This window comes from Epinephelus lanceolatus, chromosome 1 (genome assembly GCF_041903045.1).
Source record: "Epinephelus lanceolatus isolate andai-2023 chromosome 1, ASM4190304v1, whole genome shotgun sequence".
Taxonomy (NCBI): domain Eukaryota; kingdom Metazoa; phylum Chordata; class Actinopteri; order Perciformes; family Serranidae; genus Epinephelus; species Epinephelus lanceolatus.
Genome location: NC_135734.1, coordinates 34164358 through 34189025, shown reverse-complemented (window position 1 = coordinate 34189025; position 24668 = coordinate 34164358). Strand labels below are relative to the sequence as shown.

Genomic DNA, 24668 nt, shown 5'->3' with positions numbered 1-24668 from the left:
AATAGTCATGAAAATAAAGAAAACACATTGAATGAGAAGGTGTGTCCAAACTTTTGGCCTGTACTGTATATATATATATATTTTTTTTTTTTAATGCTGAAAATATCCATTTCAAAAATATCTGTAGCTGTATCAGCAGGGCCTAATAATGGAAAGAGAGTGTTGTATAAGACGAGGGCGGTGTGTTGGCATTGCCATACCGTTGTAGAGGATGTGAATTAAAAGGCCTCTGACATAACACACATTCGACAACTAGATGAGCCGATCACCAGAATAATAAATGTTTGGGTGCTTTGAATGTTTGAATCTAGCCAAGGTGGAACTAACTGAAACAGTTCTTAGGTTTTTGTTTTATTTATTATTATTCTATGTATTTTGGTATTTTAAATCTCACAGCATAAGAGATGCTTTTCCGTTTTACTGCCTGCTGTTACCTGTTGCCCTTTTGCAAGTGTTTGAAATCATCCTTATTTTTATGATGGAAATAGTTTACCAAAGTTGCCAGTGTGCAGAATATTACTTTGTGATGATTTTGTCTACCTTCTGATACATGCATTACTGTCTGTTCAAAATAGGGCAAAAGAAATATCTTCTTATATTAGTTTTTCCTGCTGTACCTAATTCCCAACAAACCGTGACTTTTGTGCACTGTTACAATCTTATCCTCCACATTTACACGTTTATGCTTTGTCTTAATACACCTAAAGCAGGTGTTAAGCATATGCTGATGCTGAATTTGCAAACAAACTAAAAGGTGTAAAAGTCTTCCCTTAGAAAGTGTGAATTCATTTAAAATCATATTTGCAACTTCCAAGTCTAATATTCAGTGTACTTCAAACTTTTTGTCTGAGTCCACCACCTCGTCTCATCTTCACCTGCTAGTTGCCAACCTTTTCTGTCAACTGTTTTGGTATTAGCTTAACATTTTCACAGTGATCGCTGATCCTGACTTGGAACCAGGATGATGACATCTCATTTCTAATCAGGCCCACAAAACTCTGATTGGCTTGGCTGAGTTTCTCTCAGAATTAAAAACATGATGCACCACTCTGCCCTAAATCACCTGATGTTTCAGGCTATCCTGCTTCAAGACCTGGTTCCAGATCTTTGAATCTCTGACCTTACCGAAGGCAGAATAGGTGGAAACATTTGATGAGTAAAGCATGAAGCACTGGAGAAGAGTTGTGCAACATGTTTTTATTAACATCGAAGATCGTCTGCATCTCAAAGTAATGAAGTTTTTCTTTGTTTTAAAGGATAACAGCTGTCAATGATTGCACACACCAGACCTATTCATTAAAAAGAAAAATCAGAGATGTGGACAGCAATTAATTCACAGGTCTGGAACCAGGCCAATTTTGTGCAGGTAGCATACAGTGAGTTAATTAATGCTTTTCTGTTGGAAATAGCTGTGAGAACAAAGTTTGTGGGCCACAAAACAAAAATAAGGACTTTAAAACCAGACTGGTCTCACAGAAATATGCAAAATGTACACAAAGTCTTAGCATTGCATAACGTGTTAATGGGTACAAAATGTGTTAAAATGAAATGCTGGTGACACGAAAACAATGCCGATGCAAAGTCAATGAGGATCTTTTGTTGTAATGGACGCATTAATTGAATATAAAGAGCGAGAAAGTCCATGCATGATAAATGGGTCATACAATCATGTATTTACTGTACAACCAGGAGGCCACTGTTTGTGTCTGTGCGAAACAAAAGGCCGACGTAGTTACGTGACTTTACATAGGTTTACATCACTTGTGTCCCAAACGTATCTTAACCAAAACCAAGACCTTTTCTAAAGCTCAGTTCAGACCAAAGATTTGCAATGAGATGAGTTGAAACAGGCAACTACTTGTAACGCGTCATTCTGCAACGTTCTAAACACCTGCCAGTTCACATCAATGCATCTAGATGACATGGTGTACCGTCTCTATGCAACGACTCTTTGTAGGCTACTTCTGTTCTAATTTCCAGCTTTTCAGGCTTTATTTTGTGGCTGAATATTGTAGCTTCTTAAAATATGGACGAGAATAGTGATAGTGAGATACTGGCTACAGTTGCATTTGTAGTACTGACGAAACGGCGAAAAACTAAAACAAAAGGAGCATCAGATGGACTGTATTCATGATGAAAATAAGGCGAACAGCAGCGACCCATCGTCCGACATCGGCTTACCGTGAGGATGGAAACAGAGGGCTCGGCGGGGATGGAGCACTGCTGTAGCAAGCGAAGTAGCCGCCTGCAGACATTTTTAGCAGCTGGGAGAAATTTTCCTTGAGGGCTTTCTGCCAAAAAAGGGATGTCTTGGTTGAGGTTAGGAAAAAAGTTGTGGTTTCGGTTAAAATTATAAGATTTCTGTCCAAAAGTGCTTTCTTGGAAAAAGCCCATATGAAAAACTTCTCCCATGTGCTCATTTTGACATGACTTGTGTCTATTTCTTGTATGTGAGAATGTGTTGAAACCCTGAAAAAATTCTGCAATAATTCTCCATGGTTCATGTACAAGAGATAACTTTCACATTATACAAAGTTACTTGATTCATTGTAAATGATTACTGACCATTCAATCATTCATTTTCCGTAACCACTTATCCTTTTGGGGGTCTCAGGGGGCTGGAGCCTATCCCAGCTGACACTGGGCGAGAGGCAGGGTACACCCTGGACAGGTCAACAGACTATCACAGGGCTGACACATAGAGACAGACAACCACTCACACTCACATTCACACCTACGGACAATTTAGAGTCACCAATTAACCTGCATGTCTTTGGACTGTGGGAGGAAGCCGGAGTACCCGGAGAAAACCCACGCTGAAACAAGGAGAACATGCAAACCCCTCACAGAAGGGCTCCCCCACCCTGGATTCGAACTGGGAACCCTTCTGCTGTGAGGTGACACTGACACATTAATGTTTATAAAAGTTGAATATTGTGAGGAAACAATATCCAGGTTTTCCAGTTGTATTTTTTCCAGGGTCTGGATAAACATAAACCTACAGAAAATCAGGTCTAACCTACAAAACATTATAGGAAAAAAAAACAAAGAGAAAGAGGGGAGAGAGGGGGAGAAAGAGAGTTTCATTACAAAGTGTACCAAAACAGAACTTCAGCACTGCCACGATTCTGTCAGCTGGCAGTGTGGAGGTACAGTATAGGGCTCTCTACAGAACTTATAATATTGTTACAAAAATTCCGCTACGGCAAAGAAAATGCGACAAAGGAGAAGTGGTGAGGATAGTGTGTGTGCTGTCTGGAGGAATTGGAAGCTATGTGTTTTTGGCATTCATGTCACAGCCCTTTTGAAAAATGCATCAAAGCAATTGCAGAACTCGTGGGACTGGGTTTGGGCACACAAAGTCGTGACCATCATCCAAACCTCAGTGGTGAGGATGGAAGGGAGCTGCTGCTTATAGTGGAGGGTTTGAAATGCGCTACTGTGCCACTTAATAATAAAAACAAGTGCCCTGCCAGACCACGGTAACACAGATTCCTTTAATTTCCGTGGATGTGCCTGTTTAGATGTATAATGTGTGTGTGTGTGTGTATGTGTGCGAGCGCGTGCCAGTGTACAGAAACAATTTGTCAGTGGCGGTGACTGGTATTTTTCATGCCTCTTGAAAAACTTGGAAACAGATTGTGTTGTTTTTCATGCTTACATTCACACATGGCTATTAGCTGAAATGCCTTCTGCTTTAAGAACAACTCTCTCCTCCACCTTCTGCTCACAGAAATCACAAATAACGATGGCCACAGTCTAACTATGACTTTCTTACATGTGCACTGATGGTTAGGAATTGAAATGAGATCACTCGCAGATGGATAATTCCCCACAGATGTCGTACTCTCCACTCATCTTCTGCTTTGTAATTTTTGGCCAAGACTTCTCTAAAAAGGAAAAAGAAGTTCATCTCTCTGTGTGGTTAAAGCAGCAAAGCTCATGCTATTACTACTGTGTGCGTAATGTTCTCTGTGAAGATGGGTCACATGTTAAAATTAAAGCTTGTGTGATGCCTTCTGACTTCTGGTTTCACATGTGACACAAACACTGGTCTCTTGGGTCACAGTCCTGTGTTTGTTTGACCCATCCATTAGGAATGGACGATATGGCCCTAAAATAATATCACGATATTTCTGGGTATTTTAGCGATAATGATATTCTTGATGATATGACAAATCAGTAAAAAAAAAATATTTTATTATTAATTTGAGCAAACAGAAAATTAAATCTACCACAAATGACACATTTAAACAGCTCCCAAATACAAAAGATGGACCCAGGGATCTATATATATAAATCAACATCTTTTTTAGCAAAATCCTAAATGATTGAGTTGGTTTTTTCCACCTGGACCTTTATGCTCTGCCATTTCTCCTCTAATCATCACACTGTAGCCTGTGACAGGCTGTTATGATACCATAGCTACTGCACATTGACATATATGTAGTTTTTTGTTGAGCTGCGAGCGTCAGGTAGGTTTACATTACCAAAGGTTTACGACAAAATCACTTGATGACACCGACTCCTGTGTGCGCATGGTGAGAGAGGAGAGTTGGAGACGCTGTGCTGCTGCCAGAGGAACTGCTGAATGAGTTCCCTCTGAGCAATAAGAGTCTGAGAAGTCCGGGGCCGTTCATAAAACATTCAGGATGCCACAATTTATTCCCCACTACTGAAGCTGCTCCTCTTTTTGGAACCACCACAGAGTTGGTAATAATTTCGCTTTCAGCCATATTTAATTTAACATATCATATTGAATATATGTGTTATTGTGAATGATATGATATGGCACACTCATAGTTTAGGCACCAAGCACATGGTTTGGTTTAAAATAAGTACATTTGTTACATAATTAAGGTACGTTTGAAAATTAAATGATGTTACGTACCGTGTGTAAGTTAAGTAACTTATGTCAGTTAAAATAACTTTTGGTATTGCACAGGATACAAACACTGGTCTACCCTGACGTTCAGTGCAAACTTCGTCACTCTTCATGTTACCTGACTTCCTCTTTTGCTCCTATCATAATTACCACTAAATGTCGCCAACTGACAATAAACTTGAATATGGGTTGTAAAAAGCTGCACGTACAAAAAAACGTATGGGATTGTTTTTGACGAGAAACACAGTCTCAATATACCAGCAATATTATTTGCATCATGACTGCAACTAATGAATTTTAATGATCAATTAATCTGTGAATGCTCTTTTCAATTATCGTATTATTCTTTTGTTTTGTTTTTTTTATAAAATGTCACAAAGCTGTGAAAAATAATCATTATAACCTGCAACCTAGAGCCATAGTTGGCCCATTAAAATTGCCTGTTTTATTCAAAACCCATTTATATTCAGTTTTAGATATTTTTGAAAGCTATATTGTTACTATATTACCTCAAACATATCTATCCATGTTTTTCTTTCTCCCTTTCTTTCTGTACTCAGCTGAAGTGTTTTATTATTTAACAGCTGGCATATAAGCCGATACCAATGTATGTGTGATAGGCTGAAATCAGCTGATAATAAATGTAGTTCTGGCAGGACACTGTCACCGTCATGTCAAACCCATCACACCCATCACACTGTACTGCACCTCACTGGTCTGCTGGTCTACTTAATGGCCTTCACTACCTAACACTGACTGCAGTTGTGCTTTTAAAAAACTCCACAATGTTCTGTTCTGTTTATATATTGTAAACCTGCAGTCTTTGTCTCCAAAGTAAACTCACAGGACGATTCTGCATTGCTCTCTACACGTTATCCATCATCTTGTTGTTCCATATCATAATTCAAACTACTCTGTATCCAATGCAGTGTGTGGCCACAGATGTTGAAATTGGTAAGTAGCTGTCACGCTCTGTGGAGGATATTGACTTCAGACTAAACCTGAATAAAACATGAAAACCAAGATTAAAGTATATATGTTCATTCCAAAGGACAAGATTTGCATTGGGGAAATATGTTGGGTTGCATTTTTTTCAGCATACACAAAGTGCAAGGTTTATTGAGTAGCATATACTCTAGTGTGACAGCTACAGACCACGGAGATAACAAGATTTTTCTTAAAGAATGGAACAGTGTATACACTCCATCCTGAACCCCACAAACCTCTTTTATCCTGTGTTCATGTATATTCTGCTTTTTGTCTATTTATGAAGGAGATTAACAAGCGAAAGATCTTCACAACTGAACTCTGAAATTAGTTTTACCTGAAAGCTAAAATGAAAACCAAACACAGTCACACTCAATCTCTGTGAGATCATGAGCCACAATCACAGGGAGAGAAATAAGCACCACAGCCATCTATAATTCGGGAGCTGTCCTGGTGGGATCACATGTCGGGGTCACCACTTATTTGTACAGTGAGGCACACTGAGTTTGGATAGCGCTGCTGTATTCCCTGGTTGTTTCAAAGTCGTGTCACTGAGGGGACTCGCAGGTACTCACTCCTCTCTGAGGAATGAAAGAAAAACTTGTTGAAAATTTATAGGAGTTCTGAGTGTGTGTGTCAGGTCATGTGGTGGATTTCTGGGATACAGCAGGTTGCACGACCTCACTGTGGTGAGGTGTGTGTTTATCTGCGTGTGTATATTGGTGCAAGAGTGTGTGTGAATGTCTGTGTGCTGAAGAGAGTAAAACAAAGAAAGAAAATAAGGAAAAAGATCAATTAAAATAGCAGGTACATTTCTACAGGAAATGTTTTACACCTGCAATAACTGGCTTGTTGGCCACTCTGGGGGAGCACAAACAAACTATGAACTTAATGTGTGACTTATGTTCACAGCTCATGACATATGTGACATGTGACTTATTTACCATCTTTTGTTTTTTTGCACAGTAACAGCTATATTCTAATTTCTTTAATTATTTTATCATTATTTATGACTTTGATATAACAGGTGGGGCAAACTAACAATTGATTAGTGTTACATTAACATAAGTAATTTGTGCCAACTCATCTTAACAAAGCTTCTACCAAGGAATTCAGCTTTACCTTGCTGTCATACAGCCCTTTCCGCCAGTGAACTGAAGTTGTACCTATGCTCTCTTCAAAGCCACCAGACTCCTTTGACAGAACCAGTAATTTTACCTCACAGAACACAGGAGCTGCTGGTCTACCACTGCCTTGATTAGTTGATTAGTTACTTTGTTTGTGTTATTGTGAGACTTTGGTGTTGTAAATGGTTCAGATTCACCAGAGTCAAACATTAACACAAACACACTGAACTGATCGAGGCAGCGGTAGACCAGCAGCTTCCATGTTCTGCAAGGTAAGATATCTGTTTTTGGTCAATGAGGTCTGTTGGCTTTGAAGTGTAGGGTTGAGTATCATTTGCGTTTTATCCAGTACTGGTGTTAAAATGATAAGTTTAAAATGGTACCAGTGCCTAAATGGAGCCTGAACCAAATGACAGTCAATGACATCAAAGAACGTCTTTTTTTATGGCTGTATCGCTAGCTAACTTCAAGGCTAACTTCCTTCACTTTTATCACCAGGTGGTAAACAAGACATGGGAGCATGGCTTTGTTCTTCAGGTGTCACAGCATTTATTCACTGACAAATAGTCTAAACTGTGCACACATTGCACTGCTATGTTTAACTTTATACTCTCTGCTTCGCATGCCGCAGCCTCACTGTCACTGTCACCAGCTGGCGCTCGCCTTAGCTAATGCTCGTGCTTTCTTTCTCTCGCCACTCATACAATCTGGCACCAGAATGAGACACCAAAATCTGCATTATGATTCGGTACGGTAGGTACTGGTTATATAGAAACGCACCGGGTTTCAGTACCCAGCCTTATTTAAGAGAGCATAGATAACAGCTTCAGTTCCCCATCGAACAGGGCGGTCTGACGGCAGGGTAAAGCTGTAAAAACATTCTCAATATACTGTAGCATAGTCTACACTTAAACTGATATTGATTCTGTTTTTTACATGGGCCTTTTTTTAAATTGCTAACACTTGTTTTGCCGCTACCTTCATCCACAGCAGTATATTCCTTAGCTGTCGGTACTCCTGCCTGCTTCTCCAAACTGGGGGCGTGCTGACAGCCATCAACTGTAGGTAACACATTGACTATGGATAAGTACCTCCTACAACCCTCTTTCAAAAAATCCTAACTTTCCCTTCACTATGAAAATATTGATGAGTGCAGCCCTAAAAATAAATTCATCCAGCAGTGAAATGGAAATTAATTTAAGAGAAAAGTAAATGATAAAAGAACAACAAAGATATATTTCTGTATATATTTGTAAGTGTATGAATGTGTTGGAGGTCTGGTTGGGGGTGGGGTCAGTCTCCAGTATCCATTCTCATAGAGCCAATCTCATTAAAGCCACTCTTCCTCTTAGCTCACCAGTGGGAAACAGATTTGGATATTGCACTCTGCCTCTTCTTTTAAACACTCTGCGTGCAATCTGTTAGGGGGAACAATGGAGCAGACTGATGAGGGAGGGGGAGCATGTATTGACTTTTTCTCACTCCTCTTTCGTCTTAATGCATCTCATTTCCCCCCTCCCATACTCTTTTGTTGAACACCTTTCCTTCCCCATCAACCTTCATCAATCTCTCTATCCTTGCTGGGTGAAAAATGGCACCCATTACTTTTGTCATGTGGTGTACAGAAATAGCATTCTTTCCACTGTCAGGTAAAACAACTTATGGTGAGTCACAAGACTGCAGGACGAAGGCATCAAAGCATAAATCACTCCCAAATATTGTCCAACTTTCATACAGTAAACACAACTAAAGGAAATGGGTGCACATCCCAAATAATGCAGGCTGTGCAAACTGAGCCTCGACACATGGGTGGAGGTTTGTTATCTTCCTTAAACTCTGAAATATTTATCTCACAGGCTGCTGCTGGAGATAACAGTGTGTTTAGTATTTAGCCAGTTAAATAAGGTTTAGACCAATGTTTCTACAGCATCCTGTTTTAGTTTTGACCTCTTTAATTACTTTTTAGGCAACGTCTGTTCTATTCAGTAGAAAATCGTTTAAGGTCACCTCCTTAAATGACTTTCTGATGACTTAAAAAGTTAAAATTGTGGTTTACAGTCACGCAAGCTCCTCTGAGAGGCTGTACTTAGACATAGCGGTTTGTTGAGCTACGAGCTAATGTCAGCATGCTTACAGGCTTACAATGACAATACTTATAAATCTTCTATAATCGTCTTACCTTCTTTAATCTTTTATTCTCTCTTAATTTTCTGCTAAGAGAAAAAAAATAAAAGAAGCCAACTCCGGATGCACCAAATGGTCGCAACCACCCAAATCTGCTTCTACCCCAGTGTTTTGAATGATGAATCCCACTTGATTATAACTAACCTATTACTATAGGTAACGCCCCTCAAACATTATGTGAGGGCAGGTGTAGTGCTGTGTGCAGATAATCTGGCACATGCCAACGACTCGGAGAGATGCCACCGAAAACAGAAGAAAAAGTAGTTTTGCAATAGTAAAACTGACTTAAAGTAAACATGGGATGTGTCAGTACTGGTGTTACAGGAAAAAGAAAAACAGAAAAGGCAAAACATTTGTGATGATGTAAACACCGTGTCAGTAGCAAAGGTGAAGGAAGTATTCAGATCCTTAACTTAAGTAAAAGTGCCAACACCACAATGTTAAAATACTCTGGTACTTGTAACGGCCCTGCATTAAAAATGTTACAAAGCGCAGCAGTATTTCTTTTGACCACAAATGCAATAACCCAATCATTATAATAACCTCATAATAAAATAAACTTATTTGAATGTATGATATTCATGCTTTTTTTTTAATGTTCCTCCAATTTAAAACTTGTGTTCCCTTGCATTGGGCAACACTTTGCGGACTCTTATCTCAGTAAGAGAGTGCTCTCAACCACTTGTAAAATTTTCTTCTACCTATGAAAAGAGCAAAAAATAAAGCCTCCTACAGACTGTGCACTTGCAAGCTACACTGTGCGACATGGATCAAATAAACTTGTGTATGACATCAATTTTGATGTGTGCAGACTGTACGATGACAACAACACCTGAACCGCAAGCTACAACGTGCGATAAAATAGATTCCCATACTGAGTGTGCAAAGATTCTGCACGGATTATTCCTTAGCCAACTCTGATGCACAACATACAGGGTCACATTAATACATAACCTCAAGTTTTATGGGCACTATATACTGCGGTGTGCCTGTGTGTTTGCTAGCTGCTAGGCTGCTCACTTGGCAGCTGCAATTCTGCTGCTATTTCCTTCCATACTTCGTCCGTCTTTACACAATCACAGTAAGAGCTGGAGGACACGTCATATAGACAAGGCTTCTGCTGCCACAACTCAACAAGGTTTTCCTCTTTGCTGGAATCCCATGTTTCTTTTAGCGTGTTTTGCCTCCATGGCGAGCTGCTATCTGTATGTATGTCTGGGTTTAGCCCCAGTGCATCATTTCATGCTGCATTTCTATTGATTGGTTAGTAGATGTAGGTCGTAACAGCAGTCACACAGTGAGATGGTCATCCGAAATTGCTGACACTGTCAGAATTTTATCCCATGCTGTCTTTGATCACAAGACCGTGACAACAGACATCCTTGAACCTCACTCACTGTGTGATGTGGGACCACCGTTTTAGAGCCACAACCAAAGATATCGCCACATTTTTTTTCTCGATGGTCATCTTTCGTCTGGGACAGTCCAAAATCGCACAGTGTATACCTGGCTTTAGAAAACACTGGTGAATCCCAAATATCAGTGGGTAAAAACAAACTAAGAACAAATTGTGGATACGAACAAATACGGGAAACTAATTTTGTAAAATGCTTCCTTCACGAGGCCCAGTGTTTCGCACACTGACCATCTTAGTTTAGCATACTAGCATGCTAACATTTGCTAAACACAAAGTACACTTGAGGCTGGGGAATGTCAGTTTTGCAGGTATTCGATCATAAACAAAGCACTAGAAAAATAAAAAATTGAGTAGTACATAAAAGTTCAAGGGCTCACCAAACTCAAACGTTTCAATTCATCCTGTGGGAAACAATAATGTCTAAAACAAAATCCAAGCCAATCCTTCCATAGCTGTCAAGAAATGTTATGCAAATCACCATTTCAGTCAAGTCATTAGGCTCCACCATCTGGGCACCATGGATGTTTGTACCACATTTAATGGCAACACATCCAAAAACAAAAATTGCCAACCTCATTGTGGGGCTAGACAAAACTTCAGGAGATCACCAAAGCAGACATTAAATAAACTCCAGCGTATTCAGAATGCAGCAGCCAGAGTTTTAACAAACACTAAAAGGTCTGACCACATAACTCCTATTTTATCTGCTCCTCACTGGCTGCCAATAAAACAAAGAATTGATTTTAAAATACAATTTATTGTTTTTAAATGTTTTAATAGTTTAGCTTCCTATGTTGCTGACATGCTCACAGAGTACGCACCAGGGAGCTATATAAATAAAATTCACTTGACTTGACCAAAGTCAGTCGTATTCATCCTCTGTGGCCATTAAAGGTCAAAGTACAAAATTTCAGGATAATCTGTTCAATAGTTATGTGAGATATTTCAGTCTGGATCAAAGTGTTGGACCAATCAACTGACAGACTGACATCCCTGGAGCACTAGCGTGGCTACAAATGCTCTGCTTCATCCACTTAAGCATGACAAATGATGGGAACACAAAAGGGTACCTTAAGTAAGAAATACTAACGACCTGTGCATTTTGCACAGCGTGGCATTTTGGTATTAATTACATCAGGTTTCAAATTGCTGTTAAGGAACCTGAAAGGTCTGCAGGCGCTGCATCTCTGACTAATCAATTGCCACCATCCTGCCAGGTACAAAGGTCTCGACCCCGGGGATGTGTTGGATGCTGCTATTACTTCCCTCCTCTTCACGCTGAACAAGATGCTCTGCAGAAGCAGCAACCTTTAATGGCCGCTGGGGGAAGATTTAGAGTGATGGCTATCCATAAAAGCAGTGGCTCATCATTTCAGAAACGACAATATAACATGAAACTATCCAACACAATGGTGGCACTCTGGGTGTGAGGTCTAAACATGAAGCCATTATAAGAGCAGGCTGCACTGCTGCTGCACCTCCAGGAGGAAAATGTTTGGAAAATGTCAGTCTGTATCTGTTGTGTCAGTAAAAATCTGATTTTAAGTACCTGCTGTTTCGTTGTTGTATAACAACACACTTTAGGACAGCGAGTACCCGATGAGCCTCAGTGGAAACGTACAGTGTCCGCAACAGATGTGATTATGAGGATTAGGACCGTCTCTCCCTCTCTCTCCCCTGACCCTCTCAGTCATCCAATGGGAGGAGGGTTAGGGACAGAGCGGAGGGGATTGGCAACAGGTTTCACTGCGCTGGCCAACATACTCCATACTTCAGCTAACAAACAGCTCTTTCTATAAATCTGCACAGAGACTTTAATTCACATGGATACATCTGTCAGACGCTAGCTGTCGCTTTTTCATTTTATATGGTTTAGTTTGTATTTGGTGGATTTACTTGCTTCTTCTCTTGGAAGAATAGCAAAGATGATTAAGACTATGTTTGAACACGCGAAGAAACATCCTGGGGTAGGTTGCATCATATTTATGGATCTATTTTTATGACTAACATCTTACTGTCACATATCGATGTGTCCACAAGGTCTAAAAATAGACATTTGCAAATGGAAAGTTGCACTGATTTCTTTGTTGTGTATGGCTTTTCTGGGATGTTGGTTAGAAAGTTCATATGTGCACTTTATGTGCAGAGTATTTCCAAAAATACTGATTTATTGAGAACAGTTTTAACACTCATTTTCCACATATCAATACATCAATACCAGCTGTGCTACTCGCTCTGTTATTATGAATGTTTCCTACAGTCATTGTGCTGTTCTCTGCCTCTAACTAAGAAAAGACGAGTAAAGTAAAACATTTTAATTTTATGCCCTCAATGTCAATTTTTCTGCTGGTCTCGAAAATAGCAAAAATAACAATATTTTTCAAAGCATTAAATCCAACAGTAGTGCAGAATATATGGACATATGAAGCAGTTTTTCCACTGACTTGAAGTTTGTAATCACTGTACCTAAAAGAGAAGATTTTTTTTTATTTCACATATAGTATTTACATATGGACCAAATCTTCTTTTCAAGCTCCTAAATACACTTTTACAAAAAAGACCTATTTGAGTAGTTTTTCAAGCAAAAGTGGAAGAAATTTGCTGATGTCAGTCTCAAAAATGAGGATTTGCTGCTTTTCTGGAGCTAATGTGATGGAAAATCTCTGTTAAGTGGACCAAACTTTAGTCGACCACAAAGGTCAATTAGACGGCAAGATTTTATTGGTCGCTTAGTCGCAGAAAAAAAAAGGGAAATTCTACGAGGAGCTGCACCTTGTCAAAATAAATCAAAACATATATGACTGGACCATGTGGGAATTTAATTTGAAAGGACAGACACAGCAAGTGGCCACGCTCAGCAGTCAGACAGGGGTCACGTTACAAACCAATCACAGCCGACAAATATCTTTCCCTTCTTCTGTAAATATTCAGTCTGATAAACATGAGAAGTTGATCACGACACACTCACATGCATGTCGCGGAGCGGTGAACAAACACAATGTCAGGAGAAATTGAAAAGATATGCCGTCTATGTAAAGTCAACTTGCTAATTAAGGAGCCATTACATGTTCAAGAGTTTTATAAAGCTGCTCAAACGCCAAAGAGAGGCTATAAGTGAACGTTTCAGCGGCGCACATAATGACCGCGGTCATCGTTCATCGGCGATTTCACTAGATGGCGATAGGAGGATCGGATATGAAGAAGATCGCCCAACTCTACCTTAGCCAGCTCCTTTAGGTGAATAAAGACCATGGCATCACTAGTTCACTAGTCAGTGAACCTTTGAGCTCTGAGTCTTTCTTTACAAAGAACATTATATAAGTCTAATTACTGATGTGATCAACTGCATTGATAAGTACTGTGACGGCACGTAATTATTTTGTATCATGGCATGTTAATTCACTTTATTGCTATCGTATTAAAATGAGGCAAGAAAGAAAAAGAAAGACACAGAAACTGTCTGTGCTTGTTTTTTTTCCTGTTGCCTCAGAGCTATGCTGAGGGTGACCCAAATTCATGGATTGACGGGGTTGGCTTGGCAGTGCACCAGAAAAGTAATAAGGGCAGCAACAGTATCGAACCCCAGCGAGTATATAACACTTCCTATATCGGTCAGATTCAATGGTGGAACGTGAAACACTCGCTTGTGTGGCACGATATGAAGATATCAGCACTGGGGAGTGGACAGCTCCCAACACACAGGCCTGTCTTGATTATTCGCTTTGTGTGTGAGTGTGTGTGTGTGTGTGTTAGTGTGTGTGTTGTGTGTGATCAAAGCTGACCTGCTTCTATGTGTTTGTGTGTGCGCAGCTGTTTGTGTTTACTTCAATGATCGAAGCTGAGCGTCTGCAGTCAGTGGCACTTGTGTGTGTGTGTGTGTGTGTGTGTTTGCATGTTGGTGTGTGTGTGCAGTAAAAACTTGGTGTGTATGATGAACTTTTCTTCCAGGGTTAACTTTGGGAAGTTGAGAAGTTCACAGTGAAACAACTTGTGGAAGAATTCAGTAAACATTAAACCCATGCTGGGTGAGAACACTGAACAGACACTAAGACAGTACCCCGGTGCTGAAATACAGTTAATCGATTAGTTAACAATTCTGCTTTTTAATTAATCAGTTAAGTCATTAAGTAACAAAAATACCAAACACTTACTGGTGTCAGCATGTCAAATATGAGGCCCTGCCACTTTTATCTTTCTTAAATAACTGTCAGTGCCATAGTTTGGGGGTTTTAGACTGTCGATATGACAAAACAAGGAAGTGACATAAATTTGGCTTCTGAGAAATTGTGACAGGTATATTTCCCTAATTTGTGACAATATAGTGGGAAAAAAAAATTGATTATGCAAAAAGTCAATAAATGAACAAATAACAGATAAACTGATAATGACAGCTATTTATGTTGGTTGAGACGATTAGTCGATTAATTGATTAGTCATTCAAAGGAAAATTAATCTTCGACTACCATGATACTAATTCAATAATGGTTTAAATCATTTCTACACACAGAGACGCCAATTTCACCTTCTCAAAAGTGAGAATATATGATTAACAATTTTTTTGTTAAATTTTGTTTGTTTTTTGTTTTTTTTAAGCAGACATAACAAGTACAACAAAATGAAAGAGTACAAAATAAATAATCACTAGGGTTGGGCACTGTTCACATTTGAAGTGATAACAGTTGTGGTACCAGCAGTGTTGGGGAGCAACTAGTTAAATGTAACATAACTAAATTATAAAACAAATGTTATTGTAATCAGTTACTGAAAAAAATATGTAATTAAATTCCAGTTCCTAATCAAATCTTGGCAATTGCAAAGGGGATAGAGCCAAATGTATTATTTTTTTATTTAAAATTAAAAATCTGTTGCTTTGCATCTTTTCCTCGTGCAGGAATGTCTTCTTTTGGCACAGCCTATTTCCAGAATTTCTTAGCTTTAATGCCCAGTTTAAAACATTTGCTAGAACATTATTCAAAAATTAATCAAATGTAATAAGTTGCAGTACTTTGATGAAATAAAAAAAAACAGTTGCATTACTTATTATATTTTTACAGGGCAACTAGTGATTTTTAACTTATTAAATTTGAAAGTAACCTTCCCGACACTGGGTGCCAGAACCCAACAGAGCCTTTTATTGGTACTTAATTTTCTGTGTAATAACAAATATGTTGCTTGAACAATACGTCATTTTTGAACCAGCTGCAGGGTGACGTAGTGGACTAAAATGTAATTCTGCTCATCTGCTCCTTTCTAATCACATCGCGCTTCTGTCTCTGTTTGTCTGTCTGCTTTTGTGTGTGTGTGTGTGTGTGTGTGTGTGTGTGTAGCAGTGATACTGGGCTATTACCAAAATAATAAACAAACAAAACAGACCAGATGCCGGAACTATCACAGCATACTGGCACTACAGTGGTAGCTTTAGCCTCCTGTCAGAATTTGGATCTAACCTCCTAATCTAATCTCTTGAAGCTAAGCGGAGGTCCGTTGACGGCTTCTGAGCTCTGTGGTTGGCTTCCTGGCTGTGGGGCGCTTTGCAGCACCCAGCGTTCTTTTCACCCAGATGTGCACTCTGGTCCCAGCATTTGGTACTGATGTATTTTTCGTGAATCAGTACCTGGTAGTATCAATGCAATTTGGTCTGTACCCTTACCCAACCCTAAATATTACATAAAAAGATAACAGAATATAATGTCAGCATCAGGGTTACAGGGCTATAACATTGTGGAGCATATACAATGTGTTAAGTAAAACAAATAACTTGCAAATAAAAGGGCTGACTATCTGATTATGTGCAGTTTCAAGGGCTTTTAATATGACTAAATTATCTTTTCCATTTGAGACTATATCTATCCTCCTGATTGTTAATCCTAAATGACCACTTTGGATTGATGGCTGGACAAACCTAGCAATTTGAAGATCTCACTTTGGGTTCTAGGAAGTTGTGATATTTTACTGCTTTCTGACATTTAATAGAAAAAATCTAAAACAATTAATTGAGCGAGTAATCCGCAGATTAGTCTGCAATAAAGATAATTGTTGGTTGCAGCCCTATTCAGAGTGTTTACAATCCTGACACTTGGGCTTTCTATTACTTGAATGAAAGACTAAAGCATGAAGAGGATGCTCCAAGTTGGAGTTGTTAAATAGTTGTGTGCTAAGTGGAGAGATACTTCCCTCATCTCTCCACTGCAGCTTTAAGGTAATGAATATCAAAGTTTTATCTTTCTCCTAATCAACAACAAGGCAAGTGGCAACACAATCAGACAGAAGACAGATGTCTAGATGCAGCTGAGTAGAGACATCCTTCAGTTCAACCTGATCAAACTGTCATCTCTCAACAGCTTGACTAGATCTGTGCGGGCTAAGAACAGCTGTTCAACAGTGGTGTGACTCTCTCCCCTTCTCCCTCGGTCTCATACATAGAGTATCACGTAGCAGAGCAGACAGGAAATGTATAGCGGTGTAGTGTTGATGAATAGATGCTGTGTGGTGAGAGGACTGACACGGCTAAGCTTTAGGTGTTTAAGATGACATATCACATTATCCCCCTGTCCCCCTAATGTGCTTTTCTTTTTTAATTCCTGTCATCATCACCGCTCGGCGCCATCAAATAAAGTGCATCTGTGTGTGTGTGGGCGTGCACACATCTGTGCCTGTGTGTTTGAGTGCTCAGGCTGTATGTGTGTAAGCTCATTTGTGTGCCTTATGTGTGCGAGTATATGCATATGTCTCCCTCTCAGTGTGTGCGGTGTGTGTGTGTGTGTGTGTGTGTGTGTGTGTGTGTGTGTGATGCTGTCGCTCAGTCTGACAGGTATAGTGTTGAGGAGGAGAGGCTGGCACACACACAGAGATGCAGCAGCTCTCGTTTCCACCGCGTCCTTGCCCGTTCAACCCGGGCTGACAGTGAGCTGCCTCACACATGGCCTGGGCCTCATGCATATGGAGGAGGGCAGGGAGAGGAAAAACAGGAATAACAACTACCCGTGTACGCGTGTATATGTGTGTGTGTGTGTGAGTGTGTGTATTTCACACAGGTGTATGTTCACGGTACATATCACAGCCAACCACTTGATGGAATATGTTTGTTTACCTTCATATGTCTCGGTGGTCTGGACTGGGACTAATGCTTTCCTGCTCTCCTCTCCTCAGTTAATCCCTCAATTTGTCTTCCTGACTCTGGGCATCACAGGGGCCACCTTCTATCTGATCCGTCTGGCAAGAGGACCTCATGTCACGTAAGATGGTCATCTGTCTAATCTTGTAGCTGCTGCAGTAATCATCCACCTTGTTTTTGATACTGTGAGATTATCATCAGCTGAATCCAAACCCTGAATACATAAAGCTGGGTATCCGATCCTGCCAACAGCGTTGGGTTCCCATAGCCAGTTCCCTTTTGGATCTGGGTCCAGCATGGAAATAAACTCAGACTGGCTGAGCTTAGAGGCAAATAAATCTCACTTATGGTTCTTATTAGCAAAGAGCAAACATTCAGGTAGCAGGATTTTCATTTTTAAAATGACAACCCAAAAGCAAATAATCAGTCGTACCTCGGTACCGACTACATGGCGATCAAGCAGATTTTGTGCCTGATTCCACCTTCCAACAATGGCCAGTAAAGCCCCAGTCTTTTGATGGTTCTAGTAACCATCTTGCTAGAGTTTCCTATGGTGTGTGAGGTATGTTGAAAGTGTTTTTTTACAACCCTCAATCTGCTCTGAATTCCATCCCGGCCGCACGATTTCAAATCACATATATTAAACATGTTCATGTTGACAATTTGACAACCGAGGATCGCCGGCGGTCCCACAGGTTGCAGAGGGTTTTGATGCAATATAAAATAGGATTAAACTCAGAAATTATACACCTCCAAGTCACGCTGCAACATGTATAGTCCATGTTCTCGGCGTCTCCATGATTTCATCCAAATATTTGTCTTTTTTCTTAGTGAATTTCCTGTAAAAAGTAGTGCAAAAACTAACAGCTAGTTCTTTATACCTGTAATCTGACATGTTTGTTTACTCTAAAGTCACGTTTGAATCGTCATAATTAAAAGTTTTGACAGCGAGAGATTCGCAAAATTTCTGGTTTTAAGAGTTAGGACTCTGGTAATCTCTCAAGACAGATTCTGCAATCTACATTGTAGAATCTGTCGGCAGCCCTGTGTGAAAGACGACTGGGGGGGGCTTTGAGTTTGAACATGCTGCACTTTAGCCAATCACAATGGAGGGGGCGTGGCCGAGACATGCAGGTGTCCCCAGGAAATGTGTACCTACAGAAACAGCAAGCTCTGCGTCCATAGCGACCGCTCCAGTAATGCCGTCTCGTCAAAGTGAAAAAAATTTTTTTTTCCAGCGGATGTCTGAGTTACAACATGATTGAGCTAACTGGAGTAGTTTCATGTTGTATCCGACAACAGGAGGCTTTTAACAGATGACGTCCTGATGTTAGCTTTGCTGCTGCTGTTAGCTGTCCCTGTCAGCTGCAGCCACTGATGCTTTCTAGACATTGTGATTTCCCAAAACTGAATAAATACCACACATAGCAACACAAAACTGCTTTGCTAGCTCAATCATGTTGTAACTAAGATATTCGCTGGAAAAAATATTTTATTCACGGACCGTTTATTGAGTTATTACCTTATTTTTATAGTCTATGGTTATAGACAACGCTAACGACTAATGTTAACAGCTAACGGTTAGCCCAGCTAATCTACGATAACCATATTAATTCCGTGCACACAGAAATAGTAACGTTTGTTCAGTAATTGTGTTTATAGACTTAACAAACATCAGATTAGTCTACACGGTGATATAGTGACATGAAAAATGTGATATATAGCTAAACTCTGCTGGTTTTCTACCCGAAGTATTTGTAAACAACACGGCGATTCCCTGGGGGCACCGCCGGAAGTGAAGGGCGTGAGGCCCCTGCACTTCCGGTTAGTCGAAAAACTCCGGGCTGTGCCTCCAGAAGTAAAGGAAGAAAAAAACATTTATTTTTTTTATTTATTTATTTTTTTTTTAACCGATGGATTTCCAGATTGGGACTCGGGTTATTCGTGAATGAAATCTGTTAGCGTGGGGAGTGCTGTTTTGGCCAAATTGTTGCTCTCCATAAACTGTAAGAACTATCATTACATGTCATTATGTGTGGGGTCCCTATATAAGTTGGAGGGAGCACCTTTCTCTAACACCAATCTACAATTAGAAGTGTATTGTGTGTTTTTATAGTTCAACAAGACCAACAAAATAGTGATTGTCCTTTAGTAAGTCAGTTCCAGGACATAGAATCTCTTAGTTAAACTTAATCATATCATACCAATATTTTAATCTTCTCAGTTAGATAGTTATGAATCTGGACCTCCAGTAACTGGGGCAAGTATGTGAGAGGTAAACTGTGCAAAATGAGGAAGCTACACCTTTAATTTCAAGCTATGCTGCTCATGTCATTGTCTACCAGTTTTAACTACAGGTTGTAAACATTAATCAGATATCACTCAAAACTAGTGTTTTGGGGCCAATGGCCTATTCATTTTTTGACAATTACACTTAATTTAAAACATTTTGATTGGGATTTCTTAAGTTTGGTTGCAAAAGTCTTGTGGGTGCCTTCAGTTTTCAGGGCACATCCACCCAGTAGGAGGCCCCGGGGTAGAACCAGAACACGCAGGAGGGATTATATGTGTCATGTGGCCTGGGAGCTGGTACCTTGCTCAACCTGCTGCCGCCGCGACTGGGCCCCGGATAAGGGGATGAAAATAGATGGTTGGTTGGTTGGTTGGTTGTTTGGTTGGTTGGATGGATGGATGGATGGATGGATGGATGGATGGACGGACTTGTGATCAAGACATAGGTCTATAGCGTACTGAACAGGACATTTTATAGTTAAAAAATAAGCTTATTGTTCGATGATGCACAGGCAGAATCCGCTTTTGCCTCTAAAACCTCCCGTCTACAACAAGCTTGAGACGCACCCTCGTTGAGGACTTGGCTCAGATTCCGGAGTTACCATCTTATCCTGACGCCTCCTTAAGAAATCTGATCCCATTTGATTCGGCGGTGGGAACCTCTTGCGCCCGCATGTCTTTGCTGACTTAGACCCCAGCAGGATTTCGAACCCTGGACCTTCCACATGGGAGACGAGTGTTCTAACCACTACACTAGCACAGGCTATGTACTCAAAAACCATCGGCATTTCTGTGCAGCATTTTGTCTAACAGTACTTACTGGCAAACACACAGTATCTGATTAATATATCTGTGATTATTTCGGCCCCCTGATTCAAATGTTGGGACCCTCTACAAATGTTGAAATTGAAACCTCACTGGATTTCAATAGGGGATTTAAAAAATATTTGGACTCAATAAGCAGATACTGGACTCAGATTTGTTTGCCATCAAACCCAGACTCTAATGCTATCTACTGAATTTGATACTAGAATCCAGACAAGCTTTTTTGATCGCTATATATGTTGAATTAAAGTTCATAACAAACGAAGTCTGCTGTATTAAACTGTGACATCTCAGCAGCTGCACTGAACATCAGTGGCTGCACACATACAGTATATGTGCCCTGTTCGTGTCCTATTTTGGGCCACACAGAACCACTTGTTCTGAGGGTCAGCCATAAAGCCTGACCTCATCACCAGCTGATGATGAGTGCTGCGGTCTGTGGCTGCCTCTCTCTCTCAGAGACTGTCTAGTGTTTGTGGTAATGGAGAGCGAGGGGGAGACATGCCCGCACTGCCATCAGCCTCTCCCGGTCTCTTTGTTTGTGCTTTGGTGGCGTGACGTGCTGCCAGATGGGGGAGGAGGCATGGACAGTCGCAGTGGAGCGCTGTGCAATCCAGACTTTGGTTAATGAACAGAGGAGCACTGCCAAGTCACTGGGCTGAGTTCACCTCATCTCATAATCACCTCTCCCTTTTTTTCCAACTTGTGTCTCCATCCAGCATCTATGTATTTATCTCCTTTTGTCTCCTTCTGTTCCTCTGTCTTAGTTTTCCTCCTATTTGTTTCTCTTCTCAAAGTCTTCTTTTTTTCTGCATCTGCTCTTTACTTTGCTCTTTGCCTCCATCACACATGCCTTTCTCATCCTCATGTCCTGTCTTTTCTTTTTCTTCTTCCTCTCTTTATTCTGCATGCCCTGAATTTAACAACATTTCCAGCCTGTGGAATAAAAAGAACAACCCAGAGCCCTGGAACAAGCTTGACCCAACCTACCAGTACAAGGTAACTATATGCTACCCCACAGAGTTGGGTTGATTTATGTTTTTGCCAGTGTGGTCCAGTGTACAAACTTAAACCAGTTTGATTTAATGCAAACAGGCTGAACTGACGTTTGTTACGGTGCTAAATCCAACTTGTATTGCATTAGTAATAAGCAGTATGACAACGTGATTATCATATTAGTGAGTTTATAAACAGACTAACGAAGCCACGAGTGTCTGACAGGCTGTGAGCCGAGGCCGGCAACATGAAGGAGATCAAATTTCAGTAGAAATGGGAGTGGGGAGGAGCTGCACACATTGTGTTTGTTTACTAGAAAGTTCATGTGTTTTTTGGGATGACGAGAGGAGACATGGCAAAGTTAGTCTCCCAGGAAAACTAAAAATGCGCCAATATAACAACATTTTGGATCTGAAGCTGACAAAAGATGTGTCCAGAGTGGCTGCAAGTGACGCAGTGCACGGGTTTGAGCTAAACTTTTATCGGACAACCTGTATCTATTGGTTGAGCTGAGGAATTATCTTAACGATACCATCTTATCACACTACAAAGACCCAAATAAGGTGGAGGCTGGCTGGAGGGAGATCCCCAGAGAGCTTAAAATTTCCAGTAAGCTAAGTCAGTGGTTCCCAACTGGTCCAGCCACAGGGTCCAGATTTCTCTTTAGTCATAAGTTCAAGGTCCACACAGTTTAACACATTCAGCGTCATACTTGGGGTTGGCCATGTTGTCAAGAACCTGTCCATTACTCTTCACTCTACAGCCACAAACAACACTTCAAAATAAAAGCTCTGTGCCAGAAATTCACTGTACTTAAAAGTAAAGTGTTTTTTTTTTTAACAAACTTGAGACATTTTTCTGTCACGTGCGGTCCATTCACAATAGACCGCGATCCACCAGTTGGAAACCACTGAGCTAAATGACCATCACTAACAACAACATTGTTGCTGTCCGTTATATTGTGAGTCATTTCCAGTCAATATCATAATATATTACAGGTGTTTTCTGTTTAAAAAGTAAAGTTACAAAAGGTAGGAAGACAGCAAGTAGAGTTTACGTCTCCAGTCTGATCTCGAGCACACAGCTGATATTTACATGGTTTGTTCAGATGAAGTAACAGAATTGCATATTTCATGGATTCAGTGTGAACCGAGAGCTCTGATGTCACGCAACGCAGCGTGATAGTCAGCCAGTTGTTTGCTGCTGGGACACTCACTATGTTCCACTCTGGAGCAGCTGTAGAGTCAAGTGCGACACCTGAAATAATTTGGTACCACGGTCCGGTGTTTGGCTTATTATCAAACTGGTTTGAAAATTCTTACACTGGCCCAACCCTGCTTCCCAATCACACACTGAACGACCACACGCCTGCTCACACCAATCATATCTGCCAGAAAATTAAGCTAGACAAGCACGACACTGTTTCCTTGAGTCACTGTAAATCTCCTATAAACCTACCAAAATAGATCTGGACCAACCAATGCTGGCAAAACGATGTCAGATCAACATGGCTGCTTCCTGGCTTTCTTCACATTTTGTTCAATCAAAGGAAAACAAAGTGTCTTTCAAAAACAAATTAAGGCAGATGGAGCCTGGAGCTTTTAGTGGTCGGTAATAATTTGCCTTACCTCTTGAACAAGGCCAGGGCCTCAGACAAACTAATGAAAATATTATTATCAACGCTGACCCAAAATAGAGCAGAAAAACAACCAACTGACAAGTCCCAGAAGAGGAGATCTGGCTGATGTGTTTTTCAGAGAAAAGAGCGTTTTTCTGAGCATTTCAAGGCTTCGCTGCTTGCCAGTGGAATGAAAGTCGCTGCAGACAAAAGGTCAGGACACGGCATGTTTAATTCTCGATAGCAAGGCAAAGGTCTCGCATCGAAATTCCACTGAAGTCCAAACAATGATCGTAATGAGGAGGGGGGAATGGGGAAGAGCGGAGGGAGGAAGGAGGCAAGGGTTTTAATGGCAGACCAATCAAGAAAAATACACGGGGAGGAAATAATCACTGCCAGGGCAAAAGAAAAAAGTGTGTTTTTCATGGTTGGACGGTTGAGATGTATGCAGAACACATGCATGCAGTCACACAATATTTATATTACCCATGACTTATGCAAACTGTTGTCCTAAAAGTCTCTGCAAGATGAAAACCCAGGAAATAAATGAGCCAGTAGCATCATGGTAAATACACTGAGTGTGTTTGGGTGAGTGTACGTCTATATTTGCTCTCGAGGGGAAAAAAAATGTTCACCCTGCCTCTCTTGTTCCCCCCCCATGCATTCTCCTAAAGATGGCACTGATGAATTTAATTTAAGCAAAACAGATTTAAATGTATTCCCTCTGCCTTACACAGTTTGTGGCCATCAACACAGACTACAAGAACCTGAAGAAAGAGGGCCCTGACTTCTAAAGGTCCTCCAGGCAACTCCAGGGGCACCGAGTTTGGCAGGACCTCCCGCTGTCACCTCAGTGATGTGAAACGTCTTCCTGAACGTTTCCTCAGATTCACCTCACGACAACAGCTCCGAATTAACACTGTAACCCTGAGAACAAATACTATTAAAGATTACATGAGGAAGAAGCCGGTTCTTCAGTGCATGATTAATGTGGTTGCATGCTACTACAGTATACAGATGAGTTCACCAGAAAATATTTCACTATGTGTGGACAGTGGAGATGAAAGTTAATCTTGAACTTTTTTAGGCCACAGTAATAATTTTGAATATCTGTGTTAATAATTTCTGTTAGTTCTCTTTCTTGTGTGAAACCCTCAGCTGAGAGGTCAAAAGTCAGAGTCTGATGCCAAAAAGCCAAATGGCAAGTTTTAAACTGTTAGTGA

At 40.5% G+C, this 24668-nt stretch overlaps 1 protein-coding gene across 1 annotated transcript; it reads left to right on the top strand.

Annotated features, from left to right (window-relative positions):
* The first annotated feature begins 12339 nt into the window (after positions 1 to 12339).
* Positions 12340 to 24404, top strand: LOC117256272 (cytochrome c oxidase subunit NDUFA4). Its single transcript, XM_033625581.2, has 4 exons — positions 12340 to 12567; positions 17750 to 17835; positions 21767 to 21830; positions 24183 to 24404. Exons 1-4 carry the CDS (start codon positions 12526 to 12528, stop codon positions 24237 to 24239), a joined length of 249 nt encoding a protein of 82 aa, XP_033481472.1. The 5' UTR covers positions 12340 to 12525; the 3' UTR covers positions 24240 to 24404.
* Positions 24405 to 24668: the final 264 nt, after the last annotated feature.

Bases quoted from the DNA above. Each gene is read 5' to 3' on its own strand.
- LOC117256272 (XM_033625581.2), top strand. From the start codon at position 12,526: ATGATTAAGACTATGTTTGAACACGCGAAGAAACATCCTGGG. The intron at 17,836-21,766 runs GTAAGATGGTCA...CAACATTTCCAG, and splicing joins GCAAGAGGACCTCATGTCAC to CCTGTGGAATAAAAAGAACA. The intron at 21,831-24,182 runs GTAACTATATGC...TGCCTTACACAG, and splicing joins ACCCAACCTACCAGTACAAG to TTTGTGGCCATCAACACAGA.